Raw genomic sequence first — 17,152 nt, 5'->3', positions numbered from 1 at the left:
GGCAAGAGATGGTGATACAAACAAGTACAGTGCAATCTCTGGATAATGAAGCCCCTGAATAAAGACAACACCTGGATAGCAACATTGACCTCTGATCCTGTTTTTTTTCCGCTATATTTTTTGCAATGGAGAACTGCATTGAAGATGTGAAGAACTGGATGGTAGCTAATAAACTGAAAATTAACGATGAGAAAACAGAACTCCTATTGTGTAATCCTAAAAATGACATTTGTGAACAAGGCCTTTCGATTTGTATTGATGATGTGAAAATAACGTTTTCTGAAAACGCTAGAAACCTGGGAATTTATTTCAGCAGAGACTTGTCCATGGAATATCATGTGACTCAACTTTGCAAAGCACTGTATTGTGAAATTCGCCGTATTGGCCAACTTTTGGCATTTTAAAATCAAAATTCTTTAAAGACCAGTGTCTGCTTTTGTTTTTACTCGTTTAGACTATTGTAATTCAATCCTGTCTAATTCACCATGTTTCTTACTTGATAATCTGCAGCAGTTTCAAAATCAAGCGGCTAGAATAGTTTTAAGAAGAAATAAGAGAGAACACACGACTCCGATGCTTTTGACTTTACACTGGCTTCCCATTAGGGCCAGGGTGCTCTTTAAGGTTGTTTTAAATGTTTTCACGGAAGTACCCCTGCTTATTTCAATGATCTTGTCGAATCATACATTCTGCCCCGTGCATAAAGGTCAGGTGATCATCGTCTGCTTAAAGTGCCAAAAAAGGGTAAAAAACTTTCTGAAAGATCCTTTAGTCACTTTGCACCGACTTTCTGGAACAATCTCCCCTTATCTCTTCATGACGTCCCTACTGAACTCGCTTTCAAGAAGCACTTAAAAACTTATTTATTTCGAGAATTCTTAATATATTAGTTATTTTTCTTTTATATATGCTATGCTAAATAGGTAGATGGATGGTGGAATATTTGTGTGTGTGTGTGTGTGTGTGTATGTTTGTGAGAAATAGATAGAAAGAGAGACATAGAGAGAGAGAGAGAGAGAGAGAGAGAGAGAGAGAGAGAGAGAGAGAGAAGAGAGAGAGAGAGAGAGAAGAGAGAGAGAGAGAGAGAGAGAGAGAAGAGAGAGAGAGAGAGGAGAGAGAGAGAGAGAAGAGAGAGAGAAAGAGAAAGAGAGAGAGAGAGAGAGAGAGAGAGAGAGAGAGAGAGAGAGAGAGAGAGAGAGAGAGAGAGAGAGAGAGAGAGAGAGAGAGAGAGAGAGAGAGAAAAATCTCAATGGATTGATGTTATTGTTATGCGCCAAAGCTTTATTGTATAGAGAATTGGGCGCAATATAAATAAATTTCATTATCATATATTATTAGTAATTAAAATACCCAAAATAGAGACATACATTTTAGTTCATCGATATTGCAATAATTGGCAGTTGACAACGACGCTTGATCACACATTCATAAGTGACACAGAACCGACATATCATGGATATCCTGTAAGCATTTTCAGTCATGAACTAACCTCATTGAATTGGTGTATTTGCAATCCAGAAATATTTTAAATATATTCTATTTTTCTGGTGTGTCATCTCTTCAGAGGTCGACGTGAAATTTCCTGCCAAGCATGTCTATCCGTCGCCCTGTTGTTGCATTCAGCTGCAGTAAGGCCAGTCCATGACTTGATGCCATCCATCCATCCAGCCGGTCGACCTCTTGTCCGCCTTCCCTCCACACATCCCTCTAAAATGTGGTTTTGGATGGAGATGTGGTGCTTTGTATGCCCAAAATATTTGATCTTTCCAGTTTTAATTGTTTTTAATAAGTTTGGCCTTATGTTCATAATGTCACACACTTCTTCATTGGTCTTCTTTCCGGTCCAGCTGATTTTGGCTAAACAACGGAATGTCCACATTTCTAAGGCTTCAATTCGTTTTTCAATGTTTTTATTCATGGTCCATGTTTCTGAACCGTAAAGCAGAGCCGAGTGTACATAACATTTGAGTACTCGTAACTTTGTTGATGGCTGGGTTTGATTCGATGTTAGAATATTTCTAAGGTCACCAAATCTTGATCTCGCTAGGGCAATTCTGGTTCTGACTTCATCTTCGCTTTTTCCATTATTAGTGATACGTTGGCCTAAATATTTAAATGTTTTAACTGATTCCAGTTTCCTTTCTTTAATTGTTATGTCAGTGGGAACATTGGGATCCTTTGCCATCACTATCACTTTGGTTTTTGATACATTCATGTCTAGGCTCATGGCTTCACTATTGATATTGACATCATTTACTAGTTTTTGTAGGGCTTCCTCATTTTGTAAGCAGAACTGTGTCATCACGTGCCTACTCATTGCTGTTGTGTCCATTGGTGAAGTCACATGGCTTGTTATTTCAACTAGTGATGTCGTGCTAGGATGTGGATAACATGGTATTGTGGCGCTGTTAATGTCTAGTTCCAGTCGGATGTTGGAGATTTTCTCTGTGAAAAAGGTGTTGAATTTGTCACAGAATTCTTTTGGACATGTATTTGTTGGTAGATTTGTTGTATTCGATGGGTGATCATTTCTTTGACAGAAACATGAAGCCTTTGAGAATCACGTTTGCTTTTTATCAGAGTGTCCTTCACATATTGCTGCTTGGTACTGACTATTAGATGATTGGTAAAATTTTTGGCTTTTTTATACATTTGTTTGTGAATTTCTAGTCTAGACTTACGCCAAATATGTTCCTTATGACGTCTGTCATGTTTGGCATTTGCAGATTTCAGCAGTGAACCATTTGGAATTTGGTCTTAGGACGATTGTTCTGGATTGGAGAGGGGCATTTCCAGACAATTATTGAAATTTTCTAAGTATTCCATTATTTACATTTTCTATGATATATATTTTGAGGGTCATTTTCGGTTCTTTTTTTTTTTCCGGTACTGTAGACTGATCCAAGCCATAATTATCATCTTCTTCATCAGAAACTGCACGAATTACATCTTCTTCATTGTCCGATCCATCCTCCACAACAATTTCTAACGCTTCACTCGTATTGAATAGTCGCTTTTTAGATGCCATTGTTGTTTACAAATGCTAGCCGTCGTTCGCCCTGAGCCGGAAATCGGATAAATTTAGCTTCGTAAATATAGTTAAATTAAATCAGCAAAAAAAAGCCAAAATTTTCTTTTAAATAAAGATTTAGAGCTCAAAAAATGTAGAAAAATTATTAAATTTTATTTTTTGTTTATTTTCGTATTCAATCTAATGACTAGTCTCAACAAAACTATCTAAAATCCCTGTCGGACGTATTTGTCTGACACATCTACAAGTGGTGTTGAGCCTGTCGGACAAATGCGTCTGACGCGTCTCCATTGAGTTAAAAGAGTGTTGCAGTAAATTAACTCCCTACAAAGCATCTGACATCTTTTACTAAAACTAATACAGTTACAGTTGATCTTGTGACTTTCAGTATATTCATAAAGCAAAGATCCTGCATTTTGAGGAGAGATATATTACAGTATCTTTGTCGATCATCATGATCTCCTTTAAAATCTATTATTATTATTTTTTTTTATTTATAAAGAACTCACTTTCTGCACATATTGTGGATTGAGTGCTATTTCTCTGTCCATCTTTTTCAACTGAGCATCTAGTTTCATACACTGTTGCATCTAAAAATAAAAAAGAATCCTGTAAAAACACTAGTTAGGGCACAAGAATGTTTACATTGCTAGAATGGTCTTCAAATTCTCACATTGACATTTACTAACACTGACACTTTCTAAGATAAAACTAGCATAAACCATAACAACTTTCTGTTTGATATTGACTTTAATTCGAGGAGGAAAATAATCTAAAGTATAATGTTTAGATAGTCATTACAGTTTAACTTGTGACCAGAAAAAAACGATCTTCAGCAAAACTTATTTATATAAAGGTACTATGTATTATTCCTTTTGACTTTAAATTCTTTTCCTAATAAATATACAAAAAAATAATATTTTGTACCTCTTTGTCAAGCTGCAATAGCATGCTTGGATTGTTGTATTTTTCTTGACTGTCCTTAAATTGTACCATTCCATCTCTCTGGTTGATAGCAGCAAATATCTCTCCATCCTCTATCTGAGAGTAGAAAAAAAACAATTGCAAAACTTCCAAAGTTTTTAAGGTTTTGAACCCCTCCCTCCTTCCTCATCTGCCCCAGTCCCTGAAAATCCTAATACCACTATTTGGTGGAATTTTGCATATGTCAAATGTTATTTTAGCTCGCCAAAGGTGGATCATGTCAGCCTGTATGGTTTGAGTGCCTGCAATGAAAGGTGACTTCTTTTATTATCTAGTTAATCAGATATCAAAAACATTGGAAGAAGAAGAAGAAGAAGAAGAAGAAGAAGAAGAAGAAGAAGAAGAAGAAGAAGAAGAAGAAGAAGAAGAAGAAGAAGAAGAAGAAGAAGAAGAAGAAGAAGAAGAAGAAGAAGAAGAAGAAGAAGAAGAAGAAGAAGAAGAAGAAGAAGAAGAAGAAGAAGTAGTAGTAGTAGAATAAGAAGAAGAAGATAAAGTAGGATGAGGAGGAGTAAAAGGAGAAGGAAGAGGAGGGAGCTTTCAAGCTTTTGTATTTATCACTATATTGTCCATTTTGTTAGCACCCCAAACACTGTCCCAAGTTACATTTAGAGGTGGGCTTTCATCTTTAATCCATAGGCTACCACAGTCCTGACATAGGTACCACCTAATTCGTATACTTTCTGAAATTATTATAAAAATATATTTTTCAAAGTTTTGATTTTAACTTTCATTATGTGGTACAGAATTGAATAAACTTTCCAATAATACCAAAACCAATGTTGAAGCTTTATTACTTTTTAAACTATGAATGTGATAAAAGAGGGTAAAATGGGAACTAAAAATCATTTTGAAAGGCACTATCATCATTCCACCTATCATCAGTTTCATAACCGGATGCGTCAATTTCATCATCTGAGTGGGCAAAACAGTCAAAAATATTGCCCTTTGTTGATTACCGCAGTCGCATATCTTCAATTAGCAGGTCTAAAATGATCAGGAAATGTTAAAATCACATTAAAATGACACATGTGTGATTACCGTAGTATGACGTCATCATTGATTTCTCGCACATGTATGATTACAGTAGTCTATGGATTAATTGGCACTGCGCATGTTTAGTGACAATTGGCCAAAATAATGATCTGTAGACATTTTTGAGGGTTTTTTCAACCATTAACATAAGGATGATAAAGGAACAGTTGAATTTTTGTGGTAAAGCTGTGACCTTAAACACAGCGCACACAATATTTTTGAGGAAATTCTAATAAATACGTGTCTGCTCTGTAAAAAAAAAAAAGATTAGTTACATACCAGATTAAAATCTCTCTTTAAATTCATAAAATAAAAGCTATAACTGTGATTTTCTAACTTAGTCAAGAATTCAAGGCCATTCTTTCCAGCACCAAAGACAAATGTTGTCTTTAAGGCAAAATTATATCAATTTTAATCCCAGACCTATTATATAAACATATCAAAAATAATAAATTAAAAAATTGGAGAAAAATAAAATGGACAATAGTCATTCTCATTTGTTTCTTGTGATCTGTACTACTATTTCCACTCCTCCTTCTCCTACTATTACTACTACTACCACTACTGCTACTAAACCACAACATCATCACTATTACTACCACAACTACTATCACCATCAGATCGTCAGCATGACTACTGCCACCACCACCACCATTACCATGTCATTGCCATACATGTTCTGGTCAACTAAAATGATGAAACAAATTATAATAACTCTATTGTAAACAATTACCATGTGAAGAACATATTTTTCTGCTTCTTTGGGTCCTGAAAGTTGCACCCTGCTAGCCATATCAGCAAGTGACAATGTCAAAAACGTCTGGAAAAATAAAGATATGATTGAGATTGTTCACGTCTAAAAGTCCAACAGAATTTTACGTACTTGCTGAATACTTGTAAAAGAAAGAAAACAATGTTGTGAAAAAAAAAAAAAAACAAAAACACACATACACACACAGAAGAGAGATAGATATATAGATAGACAGAGATAGAGATAGAGTTATAACCATTTACATTGATTACTTTGACTGATTCATCATGGTTTATACATTTCACAACGCTTTATCTACTCCATCATGGTACCAGCATTCCATATAAAGTACAAGTCCTTTGTATACATACAATGTCCATCTTGAGGAAATGTGTGAGAAGTGACTTACCCAAGGACACAACACTAAGGACAGGGTTTTGTGTTTATGGTCGCCCATCCAATCATTGACAATGCTCAACAATGTTTTGTTTGTTTTTAACTCGAGTTTGTTTAACAAATTAACACATTTGTTCAATTTTCCATTCATACCAACTCAAGATGCTTGCAACACTTTTGGGTCATTTCAGCACTAGTAAAAGGAAGAAGATGGGATGGTCAAAAACATTTAAAATTTACAATTAAAAGTACCCAAGAAAAAAATAAATGAAGTGGATTGGGATAGGGAATAAAAGTAGATTCCAAGAGCAAACTATCAATGTGCTTAGTTTGAAATCACTTAAAAGTTCCATCCAGACACAAGCACAGAATCCCTCTTTGATGAAAACATTCAAATGCTTATAAAATATTTTCAAACAATAAGCTATAACTACATAACAAAGAGATGATTTACATAACAAAATATAAAAAATATCATCTCCGAAATCATTTGAATGTTTCTCTTTCAGCCTGGCGAAGGCCAAGAGAAAACCAATTGATCTCATTCCAAGACAAAGACAGAGAGAAACCTGGAAAAAAGGAAACAGATACATGAGACACCACGTGACCGCGAGAGGAAAAAAACACCCCAACCCCAAACATTTAAAATTGCTTTTCTAAAAACTCTATATACCACTGAATCACCAACACCACATACAAAAGTATACAAAACTCCCTCATCTCTTCAACCTAAACCCATCAACTGTCAAAAACTCACCTTCGTAAGCCTCTGGATATTTTTCTTGATCAATGACGTCATAGACTGTTTGACAAGTCCCATATTGTTATCCTGTTTTAAAAAAATGCCAAGTGAGTTATGGTAGCAGTATGACTAGTAGAGAGAAAGAAGTAGTAGTAGTAGTCGTAGTAGTAGTAGTAGTAGTAGTAGTAGTAGTAGTAGTAGTAGTAGTAGTAGTAGTAGTAGTAGTAGTAGTAGTAGTAGCAGTCGTAATAAGAGTAGATATTTTAGTAGTCATAGTAGTGGTAATAACAGACTCTCAAAGTGCTTAATAAGTGGACCCAGGCCTAAAGCAACACAACGCATAGGACAAGACATGACATCAGTTAGGCGATATATTACAATTTTTTTCCGGACAGAGAGAATGCTGTTAATGGCCAAGCAGTAAGTTTGCACAGTGAGAAAATGTGAGTAAAGAACCATTTCCATGGACTTAACTATCCGCCGCTCAGAGTGGGCCTTGAATCCTGGACCTACTGATCCGAAGACAAATGTCATACCACAAGACCACATAGCCAACAACATATGACATTTATAATAAAAAAATAAAATTATTGTATCCTATTTTAATTCACGCTTCCTTATAAAAGAGCAGTCAATTTCCTCCACTGTTTTGTTTATTTCCCTTAACAGTGAAATCCTCTCATCTCTCATTCGTCTTTAGTGTTTCAATCATCACGTTTTGTTGACAAAGGAGAAACCCAAAAGGTCCACATCATCTGCCTTTATAAATTGATTATAAGCTTTTACTCCATTTTACTATTGTTATTTTTTGGCTGACAAGCAAAGAGATCGAGTCAGTGTATTAAAATTTATTGCAGAAATAGGTAATTTGGCAAGATATTATTGAGACATTGAAAGCAAATTGTGAGAACTTTGTATTAAATGTGTTCCTTGACTGGAAGCTAATGACGCTCTCTAATCAGAGGCAATGTACAATGTTTCTAGATGTGTGTAAGTTGTAGCCTAGCATGGTGCTGCAGTAGCATAGTTTTAAAAGAACCAATGACGTAGTTAATGTTTATGTCATGTCTGTATTTATGTAGTTTCTGAGTAGATTAAACATTAACAAAGAATGTAAATACTGTATGTTAGTATGAAATCTAGTTAACGGTGTCATAAATGTTTATGATATGTCTGTATTTATGTCGTTTCTGGGGATATTAAACATTGACAAAAACGGAAATATTAGTATGAAATGTTCTCATTGACAAAGATGCTAAAGATGTGCGCCAATACTTTAAACTGTCTATTATTCAGTCATTGATTTTCCCAATACAATAAAGACAACCTTAGATTTTGATCATTGAGCCTTTTCACTGTTATCCAATTTTTGACAGCTTACATGCAACTTTTGATGTTTGGTTTTGATGTGTCTCATTCTGGAATAATTTTTATGGCCGGTACATCATTTTGAGAGGATAAAGCTAAACCTATTAATTGCGTCCCTCTGGATCAATCCTATAATTTTTCTAAGCAATGCAGTGTCCAAATGATACTCCTTTGAGACATTTCAAGATAAATTAATATTCTTTTGATGACATCAAATTAAAGAACCATAAATCTCTTAAGCAATGCTTTGTATTAAAATGTTATCATATGCCAGGATAAAAGAGTTCAAATCAATGTCATTTATAAAAAAAAAAAACAAAAGTCAAAGTCACCCCTCCCCCTTTCCAAACACACACAAACTGTAGCTACTGCTGCTATTACTACTACAACAACAACTACTACTACTACCATCACCACTACTACTCTCTTTCTAATTAACCAGTAGATTTTTGACCAATCTTTACACGTGCTCGGACAAACACAGTTGGTTGCAATAAAGTGATGAATTCGACCCTTCTCTGATCATTATTTTCATACTGCCAAATGGGTGATAGTTATCAAATGATTTTCTAGATCATATTATAAACGTTTAAATTTACACATAATTTCTGTGTTGGTTTTATTCATCAAGCAATAGAACAGTGGATATTTTACATAGACACAGACCATCGATAGTAAAACCGGTGTAGTTTGCTATGTTTACCAATCACTGCCAACTGTCCGAGAGGCGTGGTTATCTAAGTGTCTATTATCACCCCCCCCCCCCCTCCCCTAATGATAATAATATTTTTTGTTTGTTTGTTGCTTTAGGTCTCTTCCAACACAATTGAGTTTATGAGAGACCGCTAAAAAAAACAGCAATCTAACAAAAATAGTACAAATGTCAATCAAAATCAAACCTAAAGACTAAGCTAAATTATAAATACCAAGAACAAACAGGCAAGGATTACAGGAAAAAATATCCTGTCAAAAATACAATCACAACCAGACAGATAGGCTAGTAAAGAGAAGAAGAAACGACATCACTATCGGATCGTACACCCATGCGAACATCATAGGTATACGATTCAAGGGTGATGCTCCCATCCAACCACCCGCAATGATAATAATAACACAACTCCCAATACAGTATTTGTTGTTTGTTTGCTGCTATAAGGTATCAGCTATTATTCCAAACTTTGTTCAAAAAGAAGATGAAAGAGGATACAATAAAAAATAGACATACTCGATTAAATATGTCTGTGTGTTTCCCAACGGTCGTTCTTAATTCTTCCAAGTTGTTCTGGGCATAAACATTAGCTAAATCACTGTATGGCTGGCAAAGGGGCTGAAAATAAGAACAATTCTATTTGTAACAGTTTCATCAATATCGAGTGAACAATTTAGATTTTCTTTTATATATAAAAGATAATGACATTTTGTACATGACAAACAGATGAAGTATTTAGTTCCCTTATTAAATTTAATATTTTAAGGCTAAATAAAAAACTAAAAGTCTGTATTATACTAAATATGACCTTATTTGAGAATTTTGTGGTATTAAAAATAGTTTTTTTTGGTCATACCTTGATATATCTATGAATTACTTGAGGTGTGTACTTTGGTAGTTGAATGATCTGGATGGAAGATAAAATTCCAATAAAATTATATTTCTAATGACTAGTATTTTATCTCTCTAGCATTTATAAGGAAAACACATATGCCATTTGATATGAATGGAGGTATTTCAGAAAAGTTGTTTGTACAAGTCGGTATGTTAAATGCGCTCGAGCTTAAAAACAAATCATAAAAAAAAAAAACAAACCCAGAAAAAAAAAAAAAGACATGTATCAATTTAAAAAGCACTTATCTAAGGATTATATCCTCTTATTAAAACCAAAAGACAGATGTCCAATGTCAAATCAGAACTTTTCGATAGAGCAGAGAAACCTGAAGGTATATAATAATAATAATAATAATAATAATAATAATAATAATAATAATAATAATAATAATAATAATAATACTAATAATAATAATAACAATAATAATAATAATAATAATAATAATAATAATAATAATAATAATAATAATAATGATAATATTAAACTTTATTCATCCTGTTCGGAAATTGTACAACAGACATGGCAACGAAAAGAGAAGGATTTGACATTAAAAATACACAGAAATCAGCATTAAATGACCTATAAATATCTCAAAATAAATTAAATAAGAATGTATCTATTACATGCAATATAGTTAATGTTATATAGAAATATAGATATAGATAATATGTAGGCTTTACAGAATAAAAATAAATCTGATTATTGATTTAAGAGTATACTTGGTTACACAATCTAAAATATTTCACTGCAGATGTTTAGAAAATAAAAATGGAGTAGAAATAGATCAGTTAGTGAATACATAATCATTTCGCTAAAATTATCTATAAGAATGTAAACCATATCTATGGCTAAGAACAACAAAATTGAAATAAATAGTACAACAGAGGTTCATAATTCTTGCATATTGAATAATGTGATGCTTGTCAGGAGAAAGGAACGTTTATGTCTTTTGATTTTGGTTTTAACCCTGTCACTCCTAATAGATGCTGCGATATGTCTATTGAGGAGATGTTTCTTACAACTTTTAATTTTGTTAAATGTTCGGAGACAGCACCTTTCAAATAAAATGTCATAATCGTCTATTTTATTAGTATATTTTGATGCTCTTTTAATAGTTCGATTTAAGAGCATTTTATCAGCCATCCTAATGTTTTCCCCCCAGACTGATATACAAAAAGACAACACACTTTCAATGACTGATCCATAAAACAATGTGCATAGGCTTGAATTGATTCTAAAATTAGAAAGTTTGGAGAGAAAGTATATGCGTTTATTAACTTTAGATTTAATTTGTTTTGTATGTTGTGTCCATTTCAGATTACAATCTATGACTACTCCTAAATATTTCTATTCTGAAACTTGATCTACTATTTGATCTTTGATTTTTAGTGGGTGATGGATGGTTTTGATTTTCTAAAGTCTATAACTAATTCTTTTGTTTTACCTACATTTAAGTTTAAACAATTTCCATCACACCAAGAGACAAAAGATTCAATTTCTTCAAAATAAGCTGTTTCACTGTTATATACTATAAGGCCCTGTAGTGAAGTGTCATCTGCAAATTTTATAATTGGGACATTTTTGAGATGGGTGCTCCTGCAGTCGTTCGTGTACACTGTGAAAAGTACTGGTGACAGTACACAACCTAGGAGAACACCAGCATTGGTAGTGATGTTGCATGAATTGTTTAGTCCTACTTTCACGAAGTGGGTTTGGTCTGTTAAAAATTCTAAGATCCATGCAACAATAAATTTATTCAATTTTAGATCTAACAATTTTGCGATCAAAAAATGAGACTGCATAATATTGAAAGCAACGCTTCAATTCGGATGGTAAGCAAACTGAAAAGGATCAATGTGTGGGCTAAAGCATATGTTAATATGATGCAAAATCAATTTTTCAAAACATTTCATAATTATGGAAGTGAGTGCCGCACGTCTCAGGTCATTCATTGATGAAATGTGTGACACTTGAGTGACAGGAATTACAGAAGACATCTTCAATATAGAAGGAATAATTGTGGAAAATAAAGAGAGGTTTAATATAATAAAGTAAAGATAAAAGACAGCTCACTTGCACACAATTTCAAAGTCTTTGGTTTTATCCCATCCGGTCCTGCCTTTTTCTTTTCAAGCAACTTACTGAACACATGCCTCGTTTTATCCTCACTTATTTCAATTTTGCATTCATCCTTCAGATACCACTCAACATTTGATTTTAATCTACAAATATTTTCTGAGTCATCGGTCTGGTCAATGTGGAAGTAAAATCTGTTTAATTCATCAAGGTTAATATCAGGTGGCAACTCTTCCCTTTTATCAGCTAACCCAACAATTTGCTTGAGGCCTGTTCACGTGTCCTTCATGTTATTTGATGAGAAAGTATCTTCTATTTTACGCTATAATGTTCTTTACTTTTCCTTATTTCTTTTTGTAAAATCAAATATCAACATACTAGCAAATCTTTTTAAAAATTGGCCTCAGGCACATCTTTAAAATTAGGTGGGAAGACAGGATCAGAAATAAAAAGGAGGAAATGGGAATTGATTACTCTGTGGGAGAAGCAAAACAGTATGATTAGGGTTGAAATGGAATCCGAAAGGGCCTCTCGCAAGTAAGGGCGTCTAGAATTTAAAAAAAAAAAAAAAAAGAAAAAGCGGAGGAGGAAAAAAAAAAAAAAAAAAGAAACAAAGAGTGCAATGCTGACAAGATGGAAAGGATTTGTTAATGATCTATGCTCCTTAGTAGAGTCAAAGGCTTAAGTTAGTAGGAACTGTATTATAATTATTTCTCCTCAAGAAAAATGTACATTTGGCATTTAGGATTCACACTCTTCAACAGCAAGCATGATATTTTTGGATTAAGATAATGCTCTTTTAGATCATAGATCCAACTGTCAATTTATATATTGTAAGTTCCGTCCATCACAGAAGTATCACAATCAACTTCATACTGAGTTTTGGACACAAACCCAACTGTATACTGAGTTCTGTACAGTACTTATAGAGTGAAATACAATCACGTCTCCATTCGGATAGTGGAATCAGAAAATAAAGTGACATATGATGTAATTATGACCCCAGACCATGGTAATCTAAGAGGCAAAAAACAACAGGATCATACCTTTTTCATCATTTGTCAGAGAGTGGTATATTAGGATTGTTTTTATTTATGTAATTATAATTTCAACTTTTTATTTGATTGGGGGGTTGATTTTGTCTTTTGTTTTATTTATCTGTTTTTAAAAAATTCACATGTGTTAACTGTTTTTCTTTTGCCCTTCTTTTTTTGTTTTCACACAACTTGATTACTAAGACAATTTCTCTGAGAATTCAGAGGGATGTTGCAGCATGTACTATTTCACGAGGTCATCACACTCTCTCTCTCTCTCTATCGATTTTGTTGGCGATAGTAGGTGATGCTAGGAGGTTCTACATCACTGTCATCTTATTCAACGTTCTCAGTCAGTTGTGATGTTGATGCAACACTGTTAATGATTTCTCTGTCGGTCATGTCAGATCTAACTTCAACATCCATGTCAATTGCCCCAAAAAACTTACCTTTATCTTATTGAAAACAATGGCCTTTGTATGCCCAATGATATTAATATCAAGTAACGGGGCTTGGGCCACAGAATATTCTGTGGGATGGACTAGTGCCTATCGGATTGTGTAAAAAAAAAGTCACATATGATTGACGTCTATTGATTATTGCACATGCACTACATCACAAGGTTGATTGAGGAGGCTGGAGGCAGGGCCAAGTCATAAATTCTCTATAGTGTAATGGCTTATTCCCAAAATAAGTGTTCGGATCAGGAAACAAGAATTTCCGGCTTAGAGAAAAAAATCCATCCCCAGGTGTCCTGTCCGGATAATAGAAACATCCGGATTGTGGAGTTTCGGATTAGAGAGACCTGACTGTAATTTGTCAAATACAAAGACAGAAACTCAACCGATCAATTATTTGGGATTGATGTGAATTAAATCTACCAAAAAATATAAAGGAATGAGGATAATAAGCATATAAGAAGCTACAAAAATATGAAAATATCATTGACAAAATGCTTATCAATATTTCACAAGAAAAAACAAAACAAAACAAAAACAAACAACAGACAATCTCTCCTTATCAAATGCCTGAGAAATATATATAAATATCGCCAAATGGAGTTTCCTGGAAAAAAACACAAAAAACAAAATAGTTTTTAAAAATTTCGTCTCATTACCTTGCCATGCAAAATGAGGGAAACCAAAATGAATTTCTTGTAAGCCTCAATCATGATATGGCTAACGGCTACACTGGGAGTGGTGACAACCTTGAGAATATAAGAGGACAGGGAAAATTAAAACAACAATCAACAATCAATGAAAGCGAAATTGAGGCAACAGATTTATTCATTCATTACATAGGCCTGTGTACATTACAATGGGAGTTTCCAGAAAAATGGACGTGTCTAGGGGTAAGTGAGTTGGGGCAGATAATTTCTAATAACTAAAAATTTAAAGAAAAAGTTCTTACTATTTCCAAAAAGTATAGGGCTCTTTCATAATTCTTGAGGGCTGTGTATATCATTCCACCATAGTAATAGTATAAAAGAAAGTCTTTGGCATCATACTGGCCTCCCTAGGGAATGTGAAATATTAAAAAGAAAACAAGATGGGTAAACAATTACAAAAGCATTTATGTTAATCATTTCAAAATAAATTGTAAAACACAATTGTATTGCCTGAATTCATGTATAACTGCTATACCTGGGCACCTACAGAAAAAGAAATTAACTTCAATGATGCATTCTACAGCAAACAATTGAGAATATTCGTCAGAATGTTTTACCGAAAAAATATCTCAAATGAAACGAGTAACTTTATGAGTGATGCAATATCCAGAACTCCCAACTATTTAAAAGCAAAATTAATAGAATGATTAAATTTTGGCTCCAATTTCAGAACTTCATGAGTCATTAAAACTTATTGAAAATGAACGTTAATGCCAGACGATATAATATTTAGGATTTTGAAGTGTTAATCAATCCTTGCTTGAGATACGAGAGACACTGGGCGGTAATTTGAAGGAATCATTCTTTGTACTTTTTATAAATTTATTTTTCTTAAACCAATGCTGATGGCCAGGTATAATACCTATGTAACTCACAGCCTCAATTCAGTATCACTACCAGTGGAGTCTGATTCAAAAAGTGTATCTAAAATTGAATTGATATTAAATTGATGTTTCTGCAAGCAATGAAACTAAAGAAAACCAAATTCTCAGCTGTAAAATAAATAAAATTAACCCAAGTCTTAGATTTTCTATATTCAATTTTCAGCATTCAAACCAACCTGATATAATATAATTTTCAGGTGATGGTCACATATATACTTAAAAATCTATGTTCCTTATAAACATGAAAGACGACAGAAAAAGAAGGATATTGGTTGTGTCAAAGCACCGAAACACTAAACAAACCAAAATATCCTATCAGATAAGAATTATGTAAAAACATGCCACATAGAATCAGGAAAAAAAGCACTTTAAAAAAACAATTTTAAAAATCCAAAACAACCACCCCCCCCCCCCTATTGAAAATAAACAATAAATTACCTCCCGACTGATGTCATTGATATCACTGTCTAAAAATTGAAGAGCTGGTTTCATATTCTTTGATAACAAACAAAGCTGTAGAGAAAAAGTTACATCACAAGTCACAAAAATGAAAAATAATTTATAAATAAAAATCATCAAACACAAAAATCCTCCAAACAAACTTTTTTCGAAATTTTTTTCCTCTTCATATAATAACGATACAGGAATTCAAATTTAATTGTTTTAGGTAGGGAATAAAGAGTATCTACGGCTATCCAATTTTACTTTAAGTGCTTGCAATATTTCTAGGTCATTTCAACGTCAGTATAAAAGGAAGATCATTTGAAGTTAAAAGCACCAAAGAAAAAGGAAGGCAAAGGGAACTGGTTCAAAAAAGGAATAGAAGATTCCACGAGCGGTCCCTGGATGTGCCTATTTTGATATTAGCTAAAAGTCCCATCTAGGTACAAGCAAAGGATTCAGCCATGAAGGATATACTCAAATGTTTACAAAATAGAATAGATTCAAAACTTATAATTATAATAGTACATAACAGAGATTTACAAGGGAAGAGAAATTTCATCTTCTTATCATCTCTAGTAATGTCAATCCAGAGCAAAGACGAAAGTAACAATGAAAGGGAAAACAGATATAGGGATATAGAAGACAGAGAAATAGTGACCTCAAGCCCACCAAGCACTTTTACGTAATTTAAGCACAATACATGTACATATGACACAATGATTACCTGACAGAGGTTGGTATGTATTGAGGTGAGTTGATTTGGGTGAATTTGTATTTTCTGAATTGCATGAACCAAAGGTGCTAATCCACGGGCACACTGAAAGAAAGAAGATTAATTAGAGCCTCTGATTTATATAAAAATTTACTCACTACACATTGTTGTAAAGCGCTTTGGGGTTGTTTAGTGGATATTGGACTATATAAAAGCTCAAGTGTTTTGTTACTTTAAAAAATAATAAACTTCCTGAGATGTGATTATTTCTCACAAAGAGTTTACCAAAAGAGCAAAATTCTCATCATTGTCTATTGTATCAACTCCAAAGTGAATTTTGGTAAAATAAATCTAAATGTGTAATCCACGGGCACACTGAAAGAAAGAAGATTAATTGGAGCCTCTGATTTATATAAAAATTTACTCACTACACATTGTTGTAAAGCGCTTTGGGGTTGTTTAGTGGATATTGGACTATATAAAAGCTCAAGTGTTTTGTTACTTTAAAAAATAATAAACTTCCTGAGAAGATGTGATTATTTCTCACAAAAAGAGTTTACCAAAAGAGCAAAATTCTCAGCATTGTCTATTGTATCAACTCCAAAGTGAATTTTGGTAAAATAAATCTAAATGTATTTAAAGAAAATACAGTGCAATCCGCATGGAGTCATCTTGCTTGAAGTGAATACCTTATGATGGTCCCATTTCTTGTCTTTATTATTATTGTTAGTATTTTTCTGAGGGGTAAGATGATAAATAATGATAGAGAGCATGAAGCACCTGAGCTTTCTAAAGGAGTCTGCGGGTATGCTCCCCCTGTAAGCCGGGCTCAATATCAGCATATTTACTTAAACAGTTAATACCATTCCTCTGTAGCATGTGAAATTTACCCACTTAGAAATGATTCAAAACAAAATCCACCATTT

At 33.5% G+C, this 17,152-nt stretch overlaps 1 protein-coding gene across 3 annotated transcripts in view; it reads right to left on the bottom strand.

Annotated features, from left to right (window-relative positions):
• LOC144972642 (COP9 signalosome complex subunit 3-like) overlaps positions 1–17,152 on the bottom strand; it is a 44,526-nt gene that overhangs the window by 2,915 nt on the left and 24,459 nt on the right. For all 3 annotated transcript variants that reach the window (XM_078914110.1, XM_078914111.1, XM_078914112.1), the window contains exons 6-15: positions 16,239–16,331; positions 15,509–15,583; positions 14,429–14,533; positions 14,136–14,225; positions 9,870–9,920; positions 9,530–9,631; positions 6,952–7,023; positions 5,781–5,867; positions 3,959–4,072; positions 3,541–3,621 (exon numbers count right to left, since the gene is read on the bottom strand). In XM_078914110.1, coding sequence (XP_078770236.1) covers positions 3,541–3,621; positions 3,959–4,072; positions 5,781–5,867; positions 6,952–7,023; positions 9,530–9,631; positions 9,870–9,920; positions 14,136–14,225; positions 14,429–14,533; positions 15,509–15,583; positions 16,239–16,331 — 870 coding nt within the window. The remainder of the gene's footprint in view (positions 1–3,540; positions 3,622–3,958; positions 4,073–5,780; positions 5,868–6,951; positions 7,024–9,529; positions 9,632–9,869; positions 9,921–14,135; positions 14,226–14,428; positions 14,534–15,508; positions 15,584–16,238; positions 16,332–17,152) is intronic.

Source organism: Berghia stephanieae, chromosome 5, assembly GCF_034508935.2.
Source record: "Berghia stephanieae isolate SIO BIC M18660-M18661 chromosome 5, UCSD_Bste_1.3, whole genome shotgun sequence".
NCBI classification, from domain to species: domain Eukaryota; kingdom Metazoa; phylum Mollusca; class Gastropoda; order Nudibranchia; family Aeolidiidae; genus Berghia; species Berghia stephanieae.
The sequence above is the reverse complement of the archived record's forward strand: the minus strand, read 5'-3'. Positions and strand labels throughout refer to the sequence as shown.